General features: G+C 34.6%; 1 protein-coding gene across 2 annotated transcripts in view; it reads right to left on the reverse strand.

Moving 5' to 3' along the window:
* Nucleotides 1-22,681, reverse strand: part of WWC2 (WW and C2 domain containing 2) — a 240,054-nt gene that overhangs the window by 44,400 nt on the left and 172,973 nt on the right. For both annotated transcript variants that reach the window (XM_081269214.1, XM_081269215.1), the window contains 5 exons: nucleotides 21,514-21,643; nucleotides 20,693-20,773; nucleotides 20,507-20,593; nucleotides 17,152-17,344; nucleotides 15,381-15,545 (listed from right to left, as the gene is read on the reverse strand). In XM_081269214.1, the coding sequence (XP_081125340.1) occupies nucleotides 15,381-15,545; nucleotides 17,152-17,344; nucleotides 20,507-20,593; nucleotides 20,693-20,773; nucleotides 21,514-21,643 (656 nt within the window). The remainder of the gene's footprint in view (nucleotides 1-15,380; nucleotides 15,546-17,151; nucleotides 17,345-20,506; nucleotides 20,594-20,692; nucleotides 20,774-21,513; nucleotides 21,644-22,681) is intronic.

The raw sequence follows: 22,681 nt of genomic DNA on the forward strand, positions 1-22,681 counted from the left end.
AAAAGACATACACAGGCTGAAGGTGAAAGGATGGGAAAAAATATACCATGCACATGGTCCTTGTAAGCAAGCAGGGGTGGCCATCCTCATATTGAATAAAATCGACTTCAAGAGTAAGTTAATCAAAAGGGATAAAGAAGGACATTATATACTGTTAAAAAGAACCATTCACCAACAAGACATAACAATTATCAATATTTATGCACCAAATAATGGTGCTGCGACATTCATAAAACAAATTCTCCTCAAGTTCAAGAATCAAATAGACCACAACACAATAATTATGGGTGACTTCAACACACCTCTCTCACCATTGGACAGATCCTCCAAACAAAAGTTGAATAAAGAAACTATAGAACTCAATATCACAATCAATAACCTAGACTTAACTGACATATATAGAATATATCAACCATCATCAAATGGATATACTTTTTTCTCAGCAGCACATGGATCCTTCTCAAAAATAGACCATATATTATGCCATAGGGCAACCCTCAGTAAATATAAAGGGGTGGAGATAATACCTTGCATTTTATTTGATCATAATGGAATGAAACTGGAAATCAATGATAAAAGAAGGAAGGAAAAATCCTACATCACATGGAAAATGAACAATATGTTACTGAATGATCAACGGCTTACAGAAGACATAAAGGAGGAAATCAAAAAATTCTTAGAGATAAATGAAAATACAGACACAACATATCGGAATCCGTGGGACACAATGAAAGCAGTTTTAAGAGGGAAATTCATCGCCTGGTGGTCATTCCTCAAAAAAAGAAGAAACCAACAAATAAATGAGCTCACACTTCATCTCAAAGCCCTAGAAAAGGAAGAGCAAACCAACAGCAAATGTAGCAGAAGGCAAGAAATAATTAAAATCAGAGCGGAAATCAATGAAATTGAAACAAAAGAAACTATTGAAAAAATTAACAAAACTAAAAGTTGGTTCTTCGAAAAAATAAATAAGATCGACAGACCTTTAGCCATGCTAACGAAGAGAAGAAGAGAGAGAACTCAAATTACTAACATACGGGATGAAAAAGGCAATATCACAACAGATGCTACAGAAATACACAAGACAATTAGAAATTATTTTGAAAACCTATATTCCAATAAAATAGAAGATAGTGAAGACATCGATAAATTTCTTAAGTCATATGATTTGCCCAGACTGAGTCAGGAGGATACACACAATTTGAACAGACCAATATCAATGGATGAAATAGAAGAAGCAATCAAAAGACTACCAACCAAGAAAAGCCCAGGACCGGATGGGTATACAGCGGAGTTTTACAAAACCTTTAAAGAAGAATTAATACCAATACTTTTCAAGTTATTTCAGGAAATAGAAAAAGAGGGAGCTCTTCCAAATTCATTCTATGAGGCCAACATCACCCTGATTCCGAAACCAGACAAAGACACCTCAAAGAAAGAAAACTACAGACCAATATCTCTAATGAACCTAGATGCAAAAATCCTCAATAAAATTTTGGCGAATCGAATACAAAAACACATCAAAAAAATTGTGCACCATGATCAAGTAGGATTCATCCCTGGGATGCAAGGATAGTTCAATATACGGAAATCAATAAATGTTATTCACCACATCAATAGACTTAAAGATAAGAACCATATGATCATCTCGATAGACGCAGAGAAAGCATTCGACAAAGTACAGCATCCCTTTATGTTCAAAACATTAGAAAAACTAGGGATAACAGGAACTTACCTTGACATTGTAAAAGCTATCTATGCTAAGCCTCAGGCTAGCATCATTCTGAATGGACAAAAGTTAAAGGCATTCCCTCTAAAATCTGGAACAAGACAGGGATGCCCTCTATCACCACTTCTATTCAATATAGTTCTCGAAACACTGGCCAGAGCAATTAGACAGACGAAAGAAATTAAAGGCATAAAAATAGGAAAAGAAGAACTTAAATTATTACTATTTGCAGATGACATGATCCTATACCTAGCAGACCCACAGGGTCTACAAAGAAACTATTAGAGCTAATAAATGAATTCAGCAAAGTGGCAGGATATAAAATCAACACGCATAAATCAAAGGCATTTCTGTATATCAGCGACAAAACTTCTGAAATGGAAATGAGGAAAAACACTCCATTCACAATATCCTCAAAAAAAATAAAATACTTGGGAATCAACCTAACAAAAGTGGTGAAAGATTTATAAAATGAAAACTACAGAACCCTAAAGAGAGAAGTAGAAGAAGATCTTAGAAGATGGAAAAATATACCCTGTTCATGGATAGGCAGAACTAACATTATCAAAATGGCGATATTACCAAAAGTTCTCTATAGGTTTAATGCAATGCCAATCAAAATCCCAATGGCATTTCTTGTAGAAATAGATAAAGCAATCATGAAATTCATATGGAAAAATAAAAGACCCAGAATAGCAAAAGCAATTCTAAACAGGAAGTGTGAATCAGGCGGTATAGCGATACCAGATTTCAAACTATATTACAGAGCAATAGTGCCAAAAAAGCATGGAACTGGTACCAAAACAGGCGGGTGGACCAATGGTATAGAATAGAGGACACAGAGACTAATCCACAAAGTTACAACTATCTTATATTTGATAAAGGGGCTAAAAGCATGCAATGGAGGAAGGATAGCATCTTCAACAAATGGTGTTGGGAAAGCTGGAAATCCATATGCAACAAAATGAAACTGAATCCCTTTCTCTCGCCATGCACAAAAGTTAACTCAAAATGGATCAAGGAGCTTGATATCAAATCAGAGACTCTGCGTCTGATAGAAGAAAAAGTTGGCTCCAATCTACATATTGTGGGGTCGGGCTTCAAATTCCTTAATAGGACACCCATAGCACAAGAGTTAATAACAAGAATCAACAAATGGGACTTACTTAAACTAAAAAGTTTTTTTCTCAGCAAGAGAAACAATAAGAGAGGTAAATAGGGAGCCTACATCCTGGGAACAAATTTTTACTCCTCACACTTCAGATAGAGCCCTAATATCCAGAGTATACAAAGAACTCAAAAAATTAGACAATAAGATAACAAATAACCCAATCAACAAATGGGCCAAGGACCTGAGGAGACACTTCTCAGAGGAGGACATACAATCAACCAACAAGTACATGAAAAAATCCTCACCATCGCTAGCAGTCAGAGAAATGCAAATCAAAACCACCCTAAGATACCATCTCACTCCAGTAAGATTGGCAGCCACTATGAAGTCAAACAACAACAAGTGCTGGCGAGGATGTGGAGAAAAGGGTACACTTGTACATTGCTGGTGGGACTGCAAATTGGTGTGGCCAATTTGGAAAGCAGTTTGGAGATTCCTGGGAAAGATGGGAATGGAACCACCATTTGACCCTGCTATTGCCCTTCTCGGACTATTCCCTGAAGACCTTAAAAGAGCATGCTACAGGGATACTGCCACATCGATGTTCATAGCAGCACAATTCACAACAGCTAGACTGTGGAACCAACCCAGATGCCCTTCAATAGATGAATGGATAAAAAAATGTGGCATCTATACACAATAGAGTACTATGCAGCAATAAAAAATGACAAAATCATAGAATTTGCAGGGAAATGGATGGCACTAGAGCAGATTATGCTTAGTGAAGCTAGCCAATCCCTAAAAAACAAATACCAAATGTCTTCTTTGATATAATGAGAGCAACTATGAGCAGAGCAGGGAGGAAGAGCAGGAAGAAAATATTAACATTAAACAGAGACATGAGATGGGAGGGAAAGGGAGAGAAAAGTGAAATTGCATGGAAATGAAGGGAGACCCTCATTGCTATACAATATTACATATAAGAGGTTGTGAGGGGAATGGGAAAATAAACAAGGAGAGAAATGAATTACAGTAGATGGGGTAGAGAGAGAAGATGGGAGGGAAGGGGAGGGGGGATAGTAGGGGATAGGAAAGGTAGCAGAATACAACAATTACTAATAGGGCATTATGTAAAATTGTGGATGTGTAACCGACGTGATTCTGCAGTCTGCATTTGGGGTAAAATTGGGGGTTCATAACCCACTTCAATCTAATGTATGAAATATGATATGTCAAGAGCTTTGTAATGTTGTGAACAACCAATAAAAAAAAAAGAACTTGTGAAGTCAGAAAGTAAAAAGAATGGAAAAAAATTTAAACCATGAAGAAACTATTAATAGTAAAAAAGGCTTACATAGTTTTACCAATACCAGCAAAATATATTTTAAAACAAGAGGCATTACTAGAGATAAAGAGAGGTACTTCATAACAATAAAGTTATTTTGAACAGAAAGATACAATGCTGAATTTATATTCACCTAATAACAGATTCAAAAAGCAAGTACTACCAGAACTAAAAAAAGAAACAAACTTATGTTGCAGTCATAATTAGTTATATATTAAATTACCTTTCAATAATTGATAACACTAGCAAACTGAAAAAGTTGGAGATGCAGAAAATTTTAGAAACAAAATTGCAAACTTGACTAACAGAACATACATTCTTTTCAAAAGTTATGGAAGATTTACCAAAAACCTACCACATTCTGTCAAAAAGCAAGTCTCAAAACATGATTGAATAATATGTATTCTCTGGAAACAGTGAAATAAAACTAGAAATATACAACAGAGAACTGTTTGATAATTAAGTAAACGTACTAAAAATATTATGGACTTAAAAAAATCACAATGGAAATAATAAAATGTTTTTAATTAAAAGATTATTTTATGATGTTACATCACATTTGTGAAAAGCAGCCAAAGGTGTACTCAAAGAGAATTATTTAGCCCTCAGATAAGAGCAGAAATTAGCAAAATAGTAAACCAATGAGTGGGGAGCCACCCCTGAACTATCTGAGCATCTTCACAGGGCCTTGGAGCCAAGGAGATTTTGGTTTGGCATTGCAAGCTATTTTTGTGGCTCCTCCCACTCAATGAATTGCACAATACACATCACCTCTGTTTTCAGTAGGCTAGGAAAACTGATCTTGAAGCTTCAGAATTGGGAACTGGACAGCCAGTGGGAACTGGACAGCCTACCTCCTACATTAATTGGTGAAGAACATTCTGTAGAAAGCCTTTGAAGTTCCCCCATACAAATAAAGAGGGCTCTCAAGCTCTCTTTCCAGGGTAGAAGCTCGACCCTTAAGGTTGAAGAACCATCCTGCCCCTGCTCTTTTAAAACTATTTTCTGTGTCATGTGATTTTTCATCGTATTTCTCAGCCAGTCCCCTCCACACAGGGGAATCCAGCTTCCATTGCCTGCGTGGGATATGGGAGAGACAAATGTATAATAGAAAAAAAAAAAAAAGAAGAAGAGTTCTCTAAAGAAAATGAATAATTTGACAGAATACATCCTTTTTATCAGCACATGAAACTATCTCAAAATACACAATACATTAGGCCACAAAGCAAGCCTAAGTTAAAAAAAAAAATTTTCTTGCATCTTATCTGATCACAATGGAATGACACCATAAATGAATAGCAAGGAAACTAGAAATTATACAAACACATGGAAATTGAACAGTACACTCTTGAATGAACAGTGTGTCACTGAAGAAATCAGAGGGGAAATTTAAAAATTTCTTGAATCATATGGAAACACAACAGAGCAAAGAACAGGGAATACACCAAAAACAGTACAAAGTAGAAAGTTTTATAGCAATGAGTGCCTTCAATAAAAAAAATAGAGATCTCAAATAAATAATAAAGGTCTGAAGGGGAAGAAAAAGCCCCAAATTAGTGGAAGGAAAAAATACAAAATCAGAGTAGAAAGAAATTAACAGAAATCAATGGAGCAAAGAGTTGGTTCTTTGAAAAAAAAATTGACAAGCCTATAGCTAAATTAACCAAAAGAAAGAGAAGACCGAAATAAATAAAATTAGAACTAAAAGAGGAGTCATTACAACAGATAACTGCAAAAATCTAGAAGAAATGGACAAATTTCTAGATTCCTATGACCTACAAAATTGAATCAAGAGGACATAAAAAATCTAAGTAGACAACTGAAGCAGTAATGAAGTATCCCCCAACCAAGAAAAGCCAAGACACGATGGATCAATTGCTGAATTTTATCAATTTTTTTTAAAAAGAACTAATACCAATGTTACTCAAACTAGTGGATAAAATAGGAAGAGCCGGGAGCGGTGGTGCACACCTATAATCTCAGGGGCTTGGAAGGCTGAGTCAGGAGGATCATGAGTTCAAAGCCAGCCTCAGCAATGGCAAGATGCTTAGCAACTCAGCGAGACCCTGTCTCTAAATAAAATACAAAAAATAGGGCTGGGGATATGGCTCAGTGATTGAGTGCCCCTGAGTTCAATCCCCAGTATAAACAGATAAAAAAGAAAAAAAAAAAAAAGGAGGAGGAGGAGGAGGAGGAGGAGGAGGAGGAGGAGGAGGGAAGGAACTCTTCCAAACTCATTGTATAAAGATAGTACTGAACAATACACTCTTACCATGTTACCATAACTGACAAATACACACACACACACACAAAAGAAAACTATACACCAATACTCCTAATGAACACAGATGCAAAATCCTCAATGAAATATGAGTAAATCAAATTCATCATATACTCTAATCAAGTTGGTTTCATTCCAGGGATGCAAGGATTGTTCAACATACGCAAATAAAAAAATACGGTATATAAATAGAATGAAGGATAAAAATCACATGATTATCTTAATAAATGCAGGGAAAGTCTTTGATAAAATTCAACATCCCTTCATGAAAAAGTCTCAAATAAATTAGGTATAGAAGGATAATACCTCAATATAATAAGGGCTATACATGACAAACTCATAGACAACACCATACTGAATAGGGGGAAACTGAAAGCATTTCCTCTAAGATCAGGAATAAGACAGGGGTGTCCTCTCATCATTCTTACTCAATATAATATTAGAAATTTTACTCAGAACAATTAGGCAAGAGAAAAAAATTAAGAAATTAAAGATATACAAATAGGAAAGAAGTCTAATTATCCCTGTTTACAGATGATATGAATCTATGTGAAAAATCCTAATGATTCTACTTAAAGACTTTTAGAAATGATAAATTTAGTAAACTTAGCAATATACAAAATCAACATACAAAAACCAGGAGCTTTTCTACATACAATAATGAACTCAGTGAGAAAGAAACAAGGAAAATAATCTCATTTACATACACACACATATAAATATCTAGGGATAAATCTAACTAAAGATGTGAAAAATCTTTACAATGAAAATTATAAAACACTAAACAAATAAAAATTGAAGAAGTCACTAGAAAGTGGAAAGATCTCCCATGTTATGACTTGGGAGAATTAACGTTGTTAAATTGGCCACACTATCCAAAGTGCTCCACAGAATCAATACAACCTCTGTGGAAATACTAATGTTCTTCACGTAACTAGAAAAATAATTCTAAAATTCACAAGAAAGCATGAAAGATTCTGAATAGCTAAAGAAATCAATGGGAAAAAAAGCAATGTTGGAAGTATCACAATACCTGATCTCAAAACATACTATTCATCCACAGTAACAAAAATAGCATGGTATTCACATTAAAAGGCACACAGAACAATGGAACAAAACAGAGGATTTAGAAATAAATCCACACATTTTCAATCAACTGATTCTCCACAAATGTGCCAAAAGCTTATACTGGAAAAAGGACAGCCTCTACAACAAAAGGTGCTGGGCAAACTGGATATCCATACGAAGAAGACTGAAACTACACCAGTCTTTCACCCTGTACAAAAATCATCTCAAAATAGATCAAAGACCTAAAACTTTTAAATTGCTAGAAGAAAACACAGGGAGAATACTCCAAAATATTGGCACAGGCAACAATTTCCTGATTAGAAATGCAATCGCTCGGAAAACAAAATCAAGAATTAAAATGGGATTACATTGACTTGAAAAGCTTTTGCACAGCAAAAGAAACAACAGAATGAAGAGACAAACTACTCAGATGATAGAAAATCTTTGTCAGCTATTCACCTGACAGAGGACTAATACAGAGAATATATAAAGAAGTAAAAATATTTAACAACAAGATAATCCAATCAAAAAGGGCAAATGATTTAAACAGACACTTCTCAAAAGAAGTACAATTGGCCAACAAATATATAAAAAGTGCTTAACATCTTTAGCTATCAGGGGAATGCAAATCAAAACTTAATTGTAATTCCATAACACTGAACTCAGAATGGTTATTACAAACAACAATAATGAAAAACAAAATCCCAAATTACAAACATTGGTAAGAACATGGAGAAAAAGGATCCCCTTAAACACTTGGTGGGAATATAAATTAGTATAGGCACCATGGAAGAGAATGCAGAGGTTCTTCAGAATACTAAAAATACAACTACCATATGATCCAGCTTCCCACCACCCCTGGGAATATACCTGAAGGGAAGAAATTTAGCATACAAGAGACACCTACATACCTACACACCCATGTTTATAGCCAAATTATATAAACAGCCTATGTGCCTATCAACAGATGAATAGATAAAGAAAATACGTGCACACACACCCAGACATACACACACATCTCCCTCTCTCCCCCACTTGCCCCCAACTCCAGAGAATTATGTGGCCATAAAGAATAATGAAATTCTGTCATTTGCAGGAAAGTGGATGAAACTGAGGGACATCATGTTGAGTAAAATAAATCAGATGTAGAAAGACAAATACAGCTGTGGAAACTTAAAAAAAGGACTTGAAGAGGGACTGTTAGGGATGAGGATGGGGAGAAGGAGAGAGGAGGAGGAACAAGAGGGGAGAGAATATGAAGGTAGAAGTAAGGGTGGGCATGGATATGGTCAATGCAGAATATAAGCATGTATGCAAATGCCACATTGAAACCCATTTATTTGTACAATTAATGTAAATTATAATCAATAAAGTTGGGTGAGGTGGCACAGTGGCTCGGGAGGCAGAGGCAAGAGGATCACAAGTTCAAAGCCAGCCTTAGCAACTTAGCAAGGCCCTAAGCAATTCAGAAAGACCCTGTCTCTAAATGAGATGTGGCTCAGTAGTTAAGTGCCCCTGGGTTCAATCCCTGGTACCAAAAAAATTAAAAAAATTTTAAAAAGTGTGTGTGTGTGTGTGTGTATAGTATATGTGTGTGTGTGTGTGTGTGTGTATTTGTTTACTGTTGTATTAATTTATTTTCCTTTATATGTGTGTGTGTGTGTATATATATATATACACACATACATATATATATATATATATATATATATATACACATATATATACACACACACATATACACACACATAAAGGAAAATAAATAAATTAATACAACAGTAAACAAATAAACAATAGAGAAAAATAAACAAGGACAAAGTTAGTTCTTCAAAAGAAATTTAAAAGTTTAACATGTCCCTGATAAAACTGAGGGGAAAATAGGCAGAAGTCACCAATATCAGGAATGCAATGGAATACAGCAAAGTTCTAACATACTTGAAAAATAAGAGAATGGATAACTTTATGACAAATTTTAATAATTTAGATTAAATTGACAGGACTGCAGGTGTAGCTCAGGAGTAGAACACTTGCCTAACATATGTGAGGTCCTGGGTTTGATCCCCAGCACTGTCACAATAAATAAATAAGTTAATTAATTAATTAAAATAAGATACTCATAAAAACTTTTGATAATAGTAAAAAGGAAGAAATACTTACCAACACATTATGAAGATAACAAAACTTTGATGCCAAAAAGTCACAATGACACAATGACATCAGAAGAAAAGTAAAGATTAATATCTCTTATGAATATAAATGAAAAAAAACAAGCAAAACATCAACCAAATCCAAAAACATATGTAAAAACTGTAATACAACAAATGAAGTCTGTTTTATCCCAAGACTCCAAGGGCAGTTTAACATTTGAATATTAATGTGTAAAAAAGAAAGACCAAAAATATATCATCTTAAAAGATACAGTAACAATGTTTGATAAAATTCAATATTTGTATATAATAAAAACTCCAGGGGCTGGGGTTGTGGCTCAGCAGTAGAGCACTTGTCTCCCAAGTGTGAGGCACTGGGTTTGATCCTCAGCACCACATAAAAATAAATAAACAAAATAAAGGTTTTGTATCCATCTACAGTGAAAAAAATTAAAAATAATTAAAAAAGAACTCCAGCAAATTAGAAAGGAAACTTCCTTAATCGGATAATGATTATCTGTGACCATCCTCCCCAATCATTTTAAATGATGAATTAGTGAAAGCCTTCACTTTAAAAGAGTACAGTATTGTCACAAAGATAGAAAATGAAACAGGACAGAAAATTCAGGAACAGACACACACATAGAGGTCACCTGAATTATGACAAAGATGACAATGCAGTACAGATGGGAAAGATGGTCTTTTCAATAATGATGCTATATTAACCATATGGACAAAAAGGAACTTTGACCCTTACCTCATATTTTATGCAAAAAATAATTTCAGATGGACTACAGGTCTAAATGTGAAAGAAAAATGATAAAGCTTTTATATGACAATATAGGAAAACATCTCTGTGACCCAGGTAGAGGCAAATTGTTCTTAAATAGCAGGGAAATGGATAAATAAGACTTCTTTGAAACAATATTTCCATTCACCAAGGGACACCACTAAGAAAATGAAAAGGCAAGCCACAGAATTCAAGATATTTGTGATCAATTAATTTGAAAATACTCATATACTGAAAATTCCAAGAACTCCTTCCAACCATAAGATAATACAATTAAAAAATGGATAAAATTCTGAACAGATACTTCATAAAAGATGATATTCATTTAGCAATTAAGCATATTATAATCAGGGAATGCAAATTAGATATACAAGATACACCTACCAAAATAACTAAAATAAGAGTATTTTTACCAAAAGATATATATAAAAGAATGCTATAGCACTATTAAAAATAACCCCTAAATTATTGACAACTCAAATGTCCATCAGTAGTAGAAGGGATAAATACATTGATATAATTATATTATAAATTATCAACTAAGAATGGGCATAAATGAATGGTAATTATACAGAAAAACATAGATGACTCTCAGAAACATACTGTTAAGTACAAGATACCAGGTAAAAATATATATACATTGGATGTCAACAATAGGCAAAACTAATATCTGGTGTGATAATTCAGAATAGAAATTACCTTTAGGGGAAGGTGGAAATGCCTAGGATGGAATACAAGGAAGAATTCTGGAGTGCTGTCAATATACTATAATTGTTTGGGATAGTAACTACATAGACATTGTTTGCTTTATGAAAACTCATTAGATTCATGTAAGATTTATGCACCTTGTTATGAACCTCTTCATTACCTCTTTTCACAAAAGAAACACATCATAGAGTGGAATTAGAATAAAAAGTGCAATAAAATGTATTTATATTACAGCCCTATAAATCAACTAAAGCTAACAAAACATCTATAGAACACTCCACTTAACAACAGCGGAATAAATACTTCTCTCAAGTATGTATGATATCTTCCCTGGAATATACTAGGCCATAAAACTAGGTTTAATAAGTTTAAAAGGACTTAAATCATACCAATTAAGCTTTTTGGCTATACTGAAGTGAAATTAAGAATTTTTAAAAAATCAAAATCATTTAGCTTAATAAATGTGTGGAAACTAACACATTCCTAAACTACCAAAGGATGAAAGAATAAATAACAAACAAAATTAGAAAACATCTTAAGATGAATGAAAACTGAAATATATCACACCAAAACTTATGGAATACTGCTAACGCAGTGCTTACAGGTAAATTTATAGCTCTAAGAACCTATATTAAAAAGGAAGAAAGTCATCAAATCACTAACTTTTCACCTTAAGAAGATGTAAATTTGAAGGGCAATATAAATCTAAAGCAATCAGAAAAAAGGAAATAATTAAATTCATTAAATTGAGAACAAAATTAGAGAAAATAAAACCAAAGCTGGTTCAATGAAAAAAAATTAGTAAACCATTAGCTGGACTGACCAAGATAAATAGAGAAAAATGCTTAAATTACGTAAATTCAAACTGAAAGATATTATGAGAAAATATTATGAACAATTATACACCAAAAAATTAAATAATCTAGCTGAAATAGACAAATTCCTTAAAAAACCCAAGTACTAAAACTTGACTCAAGAACCAAAGTATGAGAGACTTAGAAAAGAGAGAATTTCAACAAGAACAAAAACTTCCCACAAAGGAAAAGTCCCAGCCCACATAGCTTCACTAGTAAATTCTATTAAACACTTAAAGAATACCAATTCTTCTCAAACACCTCCAAAAGTAGAAAAGGAGGGAACACTTCTTAATCCATTCCATGATGCCAGAATCATCCTGATATCAAAACCACACAGACATCACAAGAAAACTATGAATACAGACAAAAAATCCTCAACAAAATACTAGCAAATGGAATTCAATAACATAAAAAGGATTGACACAAAGACCTAGTGGGATTTATCCTAGCAATGCAAGATTAATTTAACACTTGAGAAATCAAGTAAAATGAATGAAGGACAAGAACCACACGTGACCATCTTAACAGATGTAGAAAAAGCATTTGATAAATCCAATAGACTTTAATGTTAAAAACACTCAACAAACTAGGGAAAGAAGTCTTTCTCAGTCTGGTAAAGGGCATCAATGAAAAACCTACAGCAAAAAGATCGTACTTAAGATGAAAGCCTCCCTTCTAAAATCAGGGACAAGACAATCATCGCTTCTTTCATTACCATGGTGGAAATTCTAGCTGAGGCAGATAGGCAAGAAAAGGAAATAAATGCACGCAATTGGAAAGGAAGCAATAAAATAATTTCTAGTTGCAGAATATATGATCACACATATAAAAAATTCTAAGAAACTCACCACAAAACTAATAGAACTAATACATGAATTCAGCAAGGCTGTAGAATGAAAGATAAAGATCAGTTGTGCAATGAGCACTCTGAAAACTCAATTAAGAGTTCCATTTACAATAGCATCTACAAGAATACAAACACTTAGAAATAAATTTAACATGAGAAATTTAAAAACTTGGACTCAAAAGTTAAAAAATATTGTTGAAAGAAACTAGGTTAAGATTTAAATAAATGTAAAGACAATCCATATGCAAGGATCTTAAAATTTAAGATGACAATACCCCCTAACTTGACTTACATAGTTAATGCTTGCTTTATCAAAATCCTGTCTTTTTGTTTTGTTTTATTTTCAGAAATTGATAAGCCGATACTAGAATTCATATGGAAATGCAAGGGACCCTGAATAATCCAAACAATCTTTTTTATGTTAATTTTTTTCAAAACAATATTGAAAAAGAAAAAAATATTGGAAGACTCACAATTCCTATTCTCAAAATGACTGCAATGCTACAGTAATTAAGGAAGTGTGGTACTGCCTTATATGTAGATTACTGGAAAAGAATTAAGCTTCTAGATATGTAGGTCACTATAATTATGATCAACTGATTTCTCACAAGGGTATCAAGATAATTCAATGGAGAAAGAATAGTTTTTAATCAATAAATGGTGCTGGGATGACTGTGTATCCACATATAAAAGGATGAAATAGAACCCTCTCCTCATATCACACATAAACAAGTAGAAGTAAACCAAAACCTACGTAAAAGTCTTTAAAACTCTTAGAAGACGACACAGGAGAAATCTTTGTGATATCAGATTAGGCAAAGCCTTCTTGGATATTATACAATAAGACAAGCAATGGAATAAAAATATGCTCCAACGGCATACATTTTAATCAAAATTAAAAACATTTGTGCTAATAATGAAATCATCAAGAGAGTGAAAAGACAATGCACAGAATAAAAGGAAATGTCTATAAATCATTTATCTGATAAAGGACTTGTGTCGAGTGTCAAGTCAAAAATACATAAGATGAAGCAACTGCCTGAAATCCTGAGTTTGATGGGAAGGGGAAGGGGAAGGGGAAGGGGAAGGGGAAGGGGAAGGAAAGGACGAAAGGAAGAAAGAATATGTACAGAACTTATATAACTCAATCCTAAAAAGATAAATAAGTCATTCTACCAAGAAAACAGCTTGCAGTCACCCAAAATTTTAAAACATATTATATAATATCCAAGAAGGCAATTCCACTTCCACAAGTATGCCCAAGAGAAAGGAAAACATATGTCCACACAAACACTTGTGTATGAATGTTACTAGCAGCATCGTTCATAATAGTCAAAAAGTGTAAACAACCCAAATGCATATCAGTCAATGAATGGTAAACAAATCATGGTACATTTGCAACAGAATATTATTTGGGGATGAAAAGGAATGAAATATTAACATATGTACTTTGAAAATATGCTAAATAAAAGAAGTCAGTTATAAGAACAAATAAGGTATTATTTCATGTATAATAATAAATGAATATGAAAATTTATAGAGAAAGAATATTCATGGTTATTTGGGAGAAAGGTGTTCAGGAGAACTGGGAGTGACTGCTCATGGGTATGGAACTTCTGTTTGAGATGATGACAATGTAGTAATATTAGATTGTAGATATGGTTGTACAACTCTGTGAATATAGTGAAAAATACATTAAGCCTTGTGCTTTAAGTGGGTGAATTGTACATGTTAATTGGGTGAATTGTATAGTATATGAATTACACCTTATTCTGTTTTTAAAAACTTACAGAAAGAAGATAAAAATCATTTCATATGCCTTACTTAGTGTATACTACAAACCTGGGCATGTAATATAAAATCTACACCATGTTTGTTTCTCTATTACCACCTACCACAATGTCCACTAGTTTCTCACACATAGTAGATGATCAATAAATACTTGCTTATTTGATTTTTACTTAGTGAATTCTTTCTTTGTAGGTAACCTAAAATAAACTTGAACTCAGGAGCAATATGCACAAATGCCAGATAATTGATGAATGGGCTCAAAAAATACCCCTTCATAAATTTTTGAAGCAGTAAGATATGACTATTAGTTTCAATAAATCTTTTGATAGAAAAATACTTAGGGATATTGATATTATAAATGGAAAATTAACAAACTGTTTTAGATTAATAATTTAAAATTTGCAAAATATATGAGTGTCAAATGTATAAACTGACAGTGGAACCAAGTATGCGAACACTATATACAAAAGCACAAACTTAAATCCAAAGGTTTTCCACAATCATTTAAAACAATAAAGCCTCCACATCAGTTTATTTTTATGGAAGGAGATGTGATCATTTTTCTTTCTTTTTAGGAAGTTGGGATAAAAGAATCCTGAAAGGAAAAAAAGGAAGGACCATGACAGTGGATAAAAACCTGCTGGTCTCCTTGCATATTTCACATTACTTTATTACATTTAATGACTTTTCTCTAATTTTGACTTACCAAGTCTATTGAATCTACTAATGGCTGGTTTGATTGAAATACAGAGTCCTCATTTTCTTCTTCATTCTTTTTGCAAGGCATTTGCTTGGAAGGAAGCAAATTATACCACAGAGTGAAAATCTCATTAGAAAATGGTAAGTCAGCCAGGCTGATCTGAGTTCCAGCCTATGGGAAATGAAAGAAAACAAAGGAAAGAGAGAGAGAGAGAGAGAGAGAGAGAGAGAGAGAGAGAGAGAGAGAGAGAGAGAGAGAGAGAGAGAAATGCTAAATTAGTATATGTTTTCTCTAACATGATAAAGATCTTTGGGTGAGCTTGTCTTCTTTTTTGTTTTTTTTTAAAGCAATACTCATGAAGTGTTGGGTTTTGAAAAAACCTGGAAATGATTTATGATTATAATCTCTAATCTAAAAAGCCAATCTTAGGATTATATTTTGAGACATGATTTTGCTAACACCTAATGACTAAGTATGTAATTTTTGTAAATATGGAATTCTGTGCAAATGAAAAGTTATAAATAAATAAATAAGTCTAAACCATGGTACTTCTTATAATACACTATAAGAATGAATTCATTATTACTCACAATAAAATTATCCACTGAAAAGTCTGAAAACAAGCAAAAGTTCCATGTTGGTTCTTTAATGAGAAATCAGTAAAAAATTTCTTTGGATATATAAGTTGGCAGAATGTCAAAAAACAAAGCAAAAAAAAAAAAAAAACCCAAAACAGTGAAGGTTAAAGGTTTTCATATTCTACCAAATCACAAATAGCCATAATGTAAACCCAACTATATTATTTTTTTAAAGGCTATCCCCTTTCACATGTTTCTTAACTTAATAGAGCTTCTGACATATATAAATATGACATTATACCAAAGCCTTTCTGATAGCTTAACACATCCATCTTTGCTTTATTGCCAGAAAATAGTATCAAACATTTTTTTTCAAGTAAAAATTAAGATTATCACAATTAGCTTTGTTCATCATGAAATGTGTGTGCTTCCTATTATACCACAGAGAAAAGCTCAGCTGGACATTTTCATAGTTTTTGACCACACAGGCCCACCTCTAAACACCAGCCTTACCAGTAAGTGATGGTTTTACAGGTTTTGTGCACAGCAATATATTAAACTTACTATTAGTTAAGTATGGAATCTTTTGCTATAGCATTTAAACATTTTGTTCTAAACAGTTACACTTTTTCTTTAGAAGCTCTAATATCATGGCAGGGGAAACTGAGCTGAATATATTTTCAGTGTCTTGATCATTGAATTTGTAACAGTGAATTATGTGTGGGCTCTCTTTGATATCTGGTTCCATCATTCACTAGGTGTGAAACCCTCTCTAAGCAGCTCTTTATCTGAAAATAGGAGATGATCACACCTTCCATAATCCATCTTTCCTAAGACTGTCATAGGGATTAAAGGAGATAACACACGGGGTATTCAGCACAGGACTTGGCAATGGGACTAAAAGCATACACAGTAAGTTCTGGTCATAATAGAGGTAAAAGTTTTTGTTTAGTCAAAGTAGAAATGGAAAGTTTATCATAACTGATAAACAGATTATAAAGATCTAAAATAAAGGTAAGAACAAAAATCAATACTTCAGGGGGAAAAAAAAAGAAAAGAAACAGCCACTGGACGTGTCCCGAGGTGTTAGACAGGTCTACAGTCATTTAGTCTAGTTGCTGGCAGAACAGCAACTAGAAAGCATATTCTAAGAATATCTGGTTGTGTTAGTTGATAATGGTAATTATTAAGAATCCTACCAAGCATTCTTCCCTGTGGTGTTTACTGACAGAGCAAAGATCAACTCTTAACGTCTTCTGCTGCAAAGCTGTTTGGGAAATGGCTACTCTGAACACATCATTGAACAGCACAGATTCTGTGAGTGGATGGACTTTTGTTCGAAATAGACAGCTGACATCAGTTGAGGAGGGAAGAAGAGCAACCCTAAAATACCTGCAAAGAACAAGAATAAAATGAAATTCATAGGTACTTCGATTACAGTGGATTCACAGCTATCATTTGCAATTATCTGCAAAACAGAGAAATTGAGGGAATATGGAGTTCATTATCAACCAAAAGTGCTGCTGCCATAATGGGTCTGTGCTCAGCTGCAAAGACACTCTATTCTTAACCCATGTGCTAACTGTACCCCTGAGCATGCAAAGGGCCAGCCTGCCACTCACCGCAGGACTGCAACAAAGGCACACGATAGGAAAGTGAAGAGGAAGAAAGCCTTAGGGTGCAGATGAATTTAACATCCCATCTTCCCCAGGTACAGCCAATTCCAAAATAAGTTATTTCTATGTCTGGGAAGGTGGGAATACCCTAAGTAGATACTGGTGACTTTATCCCAAATAATCCTCATCCTGAGTATTAAAAAAGAGATGCTGATGATGACTTCCCATTAATGGAATACATTATCCTACTACACAAAAAGAGAGGCAAAGTAGCATATTGTTAATAAAATTTGAAACAGATGAAACAGCAGTTCAAAAATATCAATGTCTAGCATCTCCAAAGCTGCAGATTCAAAGGAAGAGTTACAGAAAAACAGTAATTTCTAATGCTACTTTAGAGTGAATTTTCTGAGCACAGGGTTCACAATTATTGGAAATAGCAAGAGATACTTTCCTTTTAATTCCAGAAAGAGAATATCTACTAAATCTTCTCCTGTCCCCATTTCTAGTCATGTCTAATTCATATTTTAAAACATTCCTTTCTCTAATTAAAAAAATTGTAAATTCAAATGCAGAACTGAAGAGTGACATATTATTTTTTATTTTATACCAACATTTATTATGAAGATTCAGCATTAAACACCTTGTGAGTCTTGGGCCACTGCTGTTGATTTAAGGCCTAAGACACAACTCATCCTTCTTGGAAGGTTGGAGTTTCAGCAGAAACAATATTTTTTTCTCTGCCTTCATAGAAAAACAATAAGAGGCCAGTATATTAAATAGTCAGAATGGAGGGAAGGGATTTTTCTGTTTCTCCAGTCTTCAAGTTTTCTGTGTCAATGGCCTAACCACTTAACTCATCTCAAAATGTTTTCACATCAAACAAGAATGATTTTATGTAGTTTGGACATTAAGGCATGGAGAAAGCAGGCAGAGGTGCTTTTCTCCCAGCTCTGCTGTAGGGAAGGTCTTGCCAAACCACAGCCTGGCAAATCATGACTGACTCATGGAAACACTGGGGCAACACACCGAAGCAAAAATTCTTGTCATAATTAATAATAAAAAATTAAGCTCTGAAGTTGGGAGAAAAAGAACATTTAAGAATATTTCAAAGTAACTGTCATTTTTAGCAGTGTCGTTATTTAGGCCAAGCTTTTTATATATGGGTTTAAGATAATGCTGCTATGTATCTGAGGAAAGCTCAGACCAATAAGACAAAGGTACCTTCTATACTCTCACCAGTTGGATGAATACTACTAATGCCCTCAGTGACTGGCTCTGGGTCATCACACATCCAGAAAGCACTTTTTGACTATCCTCCAAGGTGAGAATGACTGTGATTGGTCTAGAAGAGCTAGAACATGTGGGTAGATGTAAAGGATGTAAGTTTAAAGACAGTACATATTCTTGGACATTCTGTACTTTTCTTCTGTATTTGTGAATTGGTACTGTTTGAAGCCCAACTCTGGTATAACTGTCTTCTCCCTGATCTGCCTAAAGGCCACCAATTGCACACCCCAAGATATGAAACACACATATTAGAAGGGAGAAGCCAAAATTATCAAGCCAGTCTTCACTGAAAATAGCCAACTGATACTTTTAACCTCAGGCCTGGACAACAGGCACACGTGGTAATCTATGTCACCAGTGCTAGATTATGCTGTCTCTCTTGGTTGATCTTGTTAATGATGTTGGTCCCCTATTCCTTGATTTCAGGAAGTCCTGAGCCTCCCCTCCTGAATCCTACGCAGCTTTGATGATTGTCAACATAACCTCTCATTCTATTTTTTGTTGTCTACTAAATAACCTCAACCTAGCTCTTTTTTTTTCTTGCATATAATTTGTTTTCTTTAGCAATTCTTAAATATGAGGATGTGAGCCTAAAACGAAACCTGTAGGGAAAACATCCAGAACTCTTACATTTACTCTGTTAAAAATCCTGCTCATTAAGGAATATATGCTATTATTAAGGAAAACATTCGTTGGCTGCGTATAATCTTTTAAAAAATTTTCTCCAATAGCCTTTTTTGTTTTCTCCAAGCCCTTGTACTGCCTTGTTCAATACTAAGAGTCACCTCCTACAAGAAGTTTAAAGGTAAGGTGGACATACATGCTCTATAGTCTAAATCAGAGAGCCCTTAAGAGAGTCACTGAGACTGTGACTCTATAAAAGTGTGAATGGTGGTAGAGACTGCCAGAAAAACCTGTTAGAAAACAGTCCCAAAGTAGTGGGCTAGACAACATTATGCCATCACTTTGTTAAGATTCTTAGTTTGATGAAATAACTTTAAGAAATTGTTGGTCAGAGAGAAGTGAATGTGGGATGATAAAAAATGAATGTGAAGGCCTGGGGCTGGGGCTCAGTGATAGAACACTTGCCTAGCACGTGTGAGGCCCCGAGTTCAATCCTCAGAACCACATATAAATAAAGGTATTATATATAAAGAAATATATATTTGAAAAAAAAAGAATGTGAAATAAAAATGAAGTGAATGTTGGATGATACAGCATGATAAATATGTGAGGGGCAATGTTGTACTAGGATAATAAAATTTAATCACTAAATTTTCACATAAAAGATCAGAAAATTCCTTCAAACCAATAATAATAACTATTAGACAATAATAAAATTTTTAATTATATTTCAAACAACCATGCCCCAACACAAATAACACAGGATTTCTGCTCAAAAAAGAAAATATAAAGTATTGATTTCTATTCTCAATGAGGAATTGGTTGAATAAAGACCAAAACTCCATTTGCTTTTCTCACATTTTCCTTTTCTCTTCACATTTGCCTACTGTTGATTTAGACATGACCAGTCTTGCTATGTCTTTTCCATATCTTCATTTTGATGAACTGATTGATTACAATGTAAAATGATCAAAATGGAGAAATTCTTAAGCTTCTCAGTTTGTTTTTCACTGACTTTACTTACACCTTCGAAGTATGAGGTATCAAGAAGGCATGAAGATTTCGGAGTTGTGCTATAATCACCATGAAACTTGAACTTTTTGCATCATATCTGTCGAAAGAGAAGCTGAATGAAATAAAGAGTAACCGCAGACTATCAGTCCTTGCATAGACTTCTAGAACTGCCCTTCCCCTGTGTACACAGTTTTACCTGAGTCCTATCTGCACCTGGGCTGTCTCCACAGTGGCAACATCCTCTTCACTGAATGGAACATCTTCGATTTCACTAGGCCTAAGGATGGGAGGTGAGCAGTCAATTATTGGGGGAGGTTGATTGTTATGGTTGCTGTTTGCCACTCAATTATTTTGAATGAAAACCAAACAGTGATAACCCCCCAGGGGAACTGATCCCAGCTTACTGTTTCAGAAACTTTCTTTACCTCTTCAAGAAGAGTCTGCCTGGGAACTTAGGGAACAGATGTACTGACATCTCACTTTTCTGAGCCCTACTTACACCATACCTCCCATAAAAATCCCAGGTTTTCAGAAATTCACACAAGCTTCACATGTCAAACAGGCATTTTGACATGTGAATTACTCTAACATTCCTACTAAAATAAACATTTTAGGTCTTATAGAAGGTCAAGTATGTATAAGTACACTAATATGCTTATCATTTCCGAGGCTGAAGGGATGTTTCTGATACATTGGGAATTTTCAGGTACACTATTTCTTTTAGCACTGAGAAACAACCCCAGACTCCTTTTTATGTTTTATTTTCAGACAGGGTCTTACTAAGTCCTTAGGGCCTTGTTAAGTTGCTAGGTTGGTCTCAAACTTGTAATCCTCCTGCCTCAGCCTCCTGAGCCTCAGGGATTACAGGCGTGCGCCACCAGGCCTGGCCGGCACACTATTTCTTTACTATTCTGAAGGGTGCACTAATAGTGGCAGCATACTTGCAATTTGGAAAACACAGGCTCTGCTACAGAGGAGACGTGGAGAAGCCAGAAAACACGCCTGCGGGGTCCTTACTGTTTCATGGAGGCTTCATAGACCCCACTGTCTCCAGCCACAGACTCATCAGACACGGCAGCCGACACACAAGCAGTTTTCTCCCCAGGCAAGTGAATTACTCTTCTTTTTGGTAATGATTTTTCCACATCTAAGGAGGGGAAATTTCTTATTAGAAAATTAGGATTTCTTATTAGGAAAAATCAAATATAAAATACACACGAAGTTTGAGCATGATAAAGCCAACATACAATATCCTTCTGAGAGTCAAGGATGTTACTCTTCAAATCAACAGATGTGGACAAGTCAAAGCACTGTGACTCATGAGATTTCTGCAACACCAGTTCCTTCAGTTGTTATTTGGAAATGAATATGGTCTTTTTTTTTCTAAAATATTTTAAGGCAAGGGATGCACATATTCTGACTCTCCAACCTCTTTCTTCAAGCATTCACAATTATAATATGCTTAGGATAAGAAGTTCTGTGCCTCCCTCAAGTATTGGGAGATATTTCTATTTGGAGAGCTTCTGACTACTCAGTGGAAAGAAACATTTCTATCTCTTTGCTCTCTCCTCTACACATGCCATATTCTGTCTCCTATGGTACTATTCTAACAGAAATTAAGGAGAAGACATCTTTGACTTACAGGAATTCCTCACCAGCTAATACCATTAAAAAACTTTTTGTGCTACTGAATCTTCAGCACCAACTACCACTTAACTTTTATCTCTAACTCATATTCATACAGCAGCGTCCTGCAGTGAGCAAGGAACATTCATTTAAAGCTGTGTTCTGTACTGTAATAAGCTGCAAGCCTGCAGAGCAAGCCAGTGGATCTGTATTGGTATGCATTTCGGCCCCCTTCTGAGTCGTGACTTTACATCTTGTTAAGATGTTTAAGTTTTAAGGCTTCAGATTACAGGATTGATTGCTGCATTTCCCCTTTTATTTCTGGCAGTGGGAATGCTCTTTCCTTGATGATGAAGTGCCTTCTCTCCACCCACCCCCCTTTGTGAGGGGTGAAGGTGATGACATGATTTATTGATTACCCCCAGGAATAACCACAGCAGCCTGAAATTGACTTTGACAATGACAGAGACTGACTGTGGAAAGACTTCATAGTTATTCCAACTTGGTTTCTGTCATCCAGCAGGGATTGGTGCTGGGGAGCAAAGTTTACATAAAAGGG

Source organism: Spermophilus citellus (assembly GCF_964194105.1).
Source record: "Spermophilus citellus genome assembly, chromosome: 16".
Taxonomy (NCBI): Eukaryota; Metazoa; Chordata; class Mammalia; order Rodentia; family Sciuridae; genus Spermophilus; species Spermophilus citellus.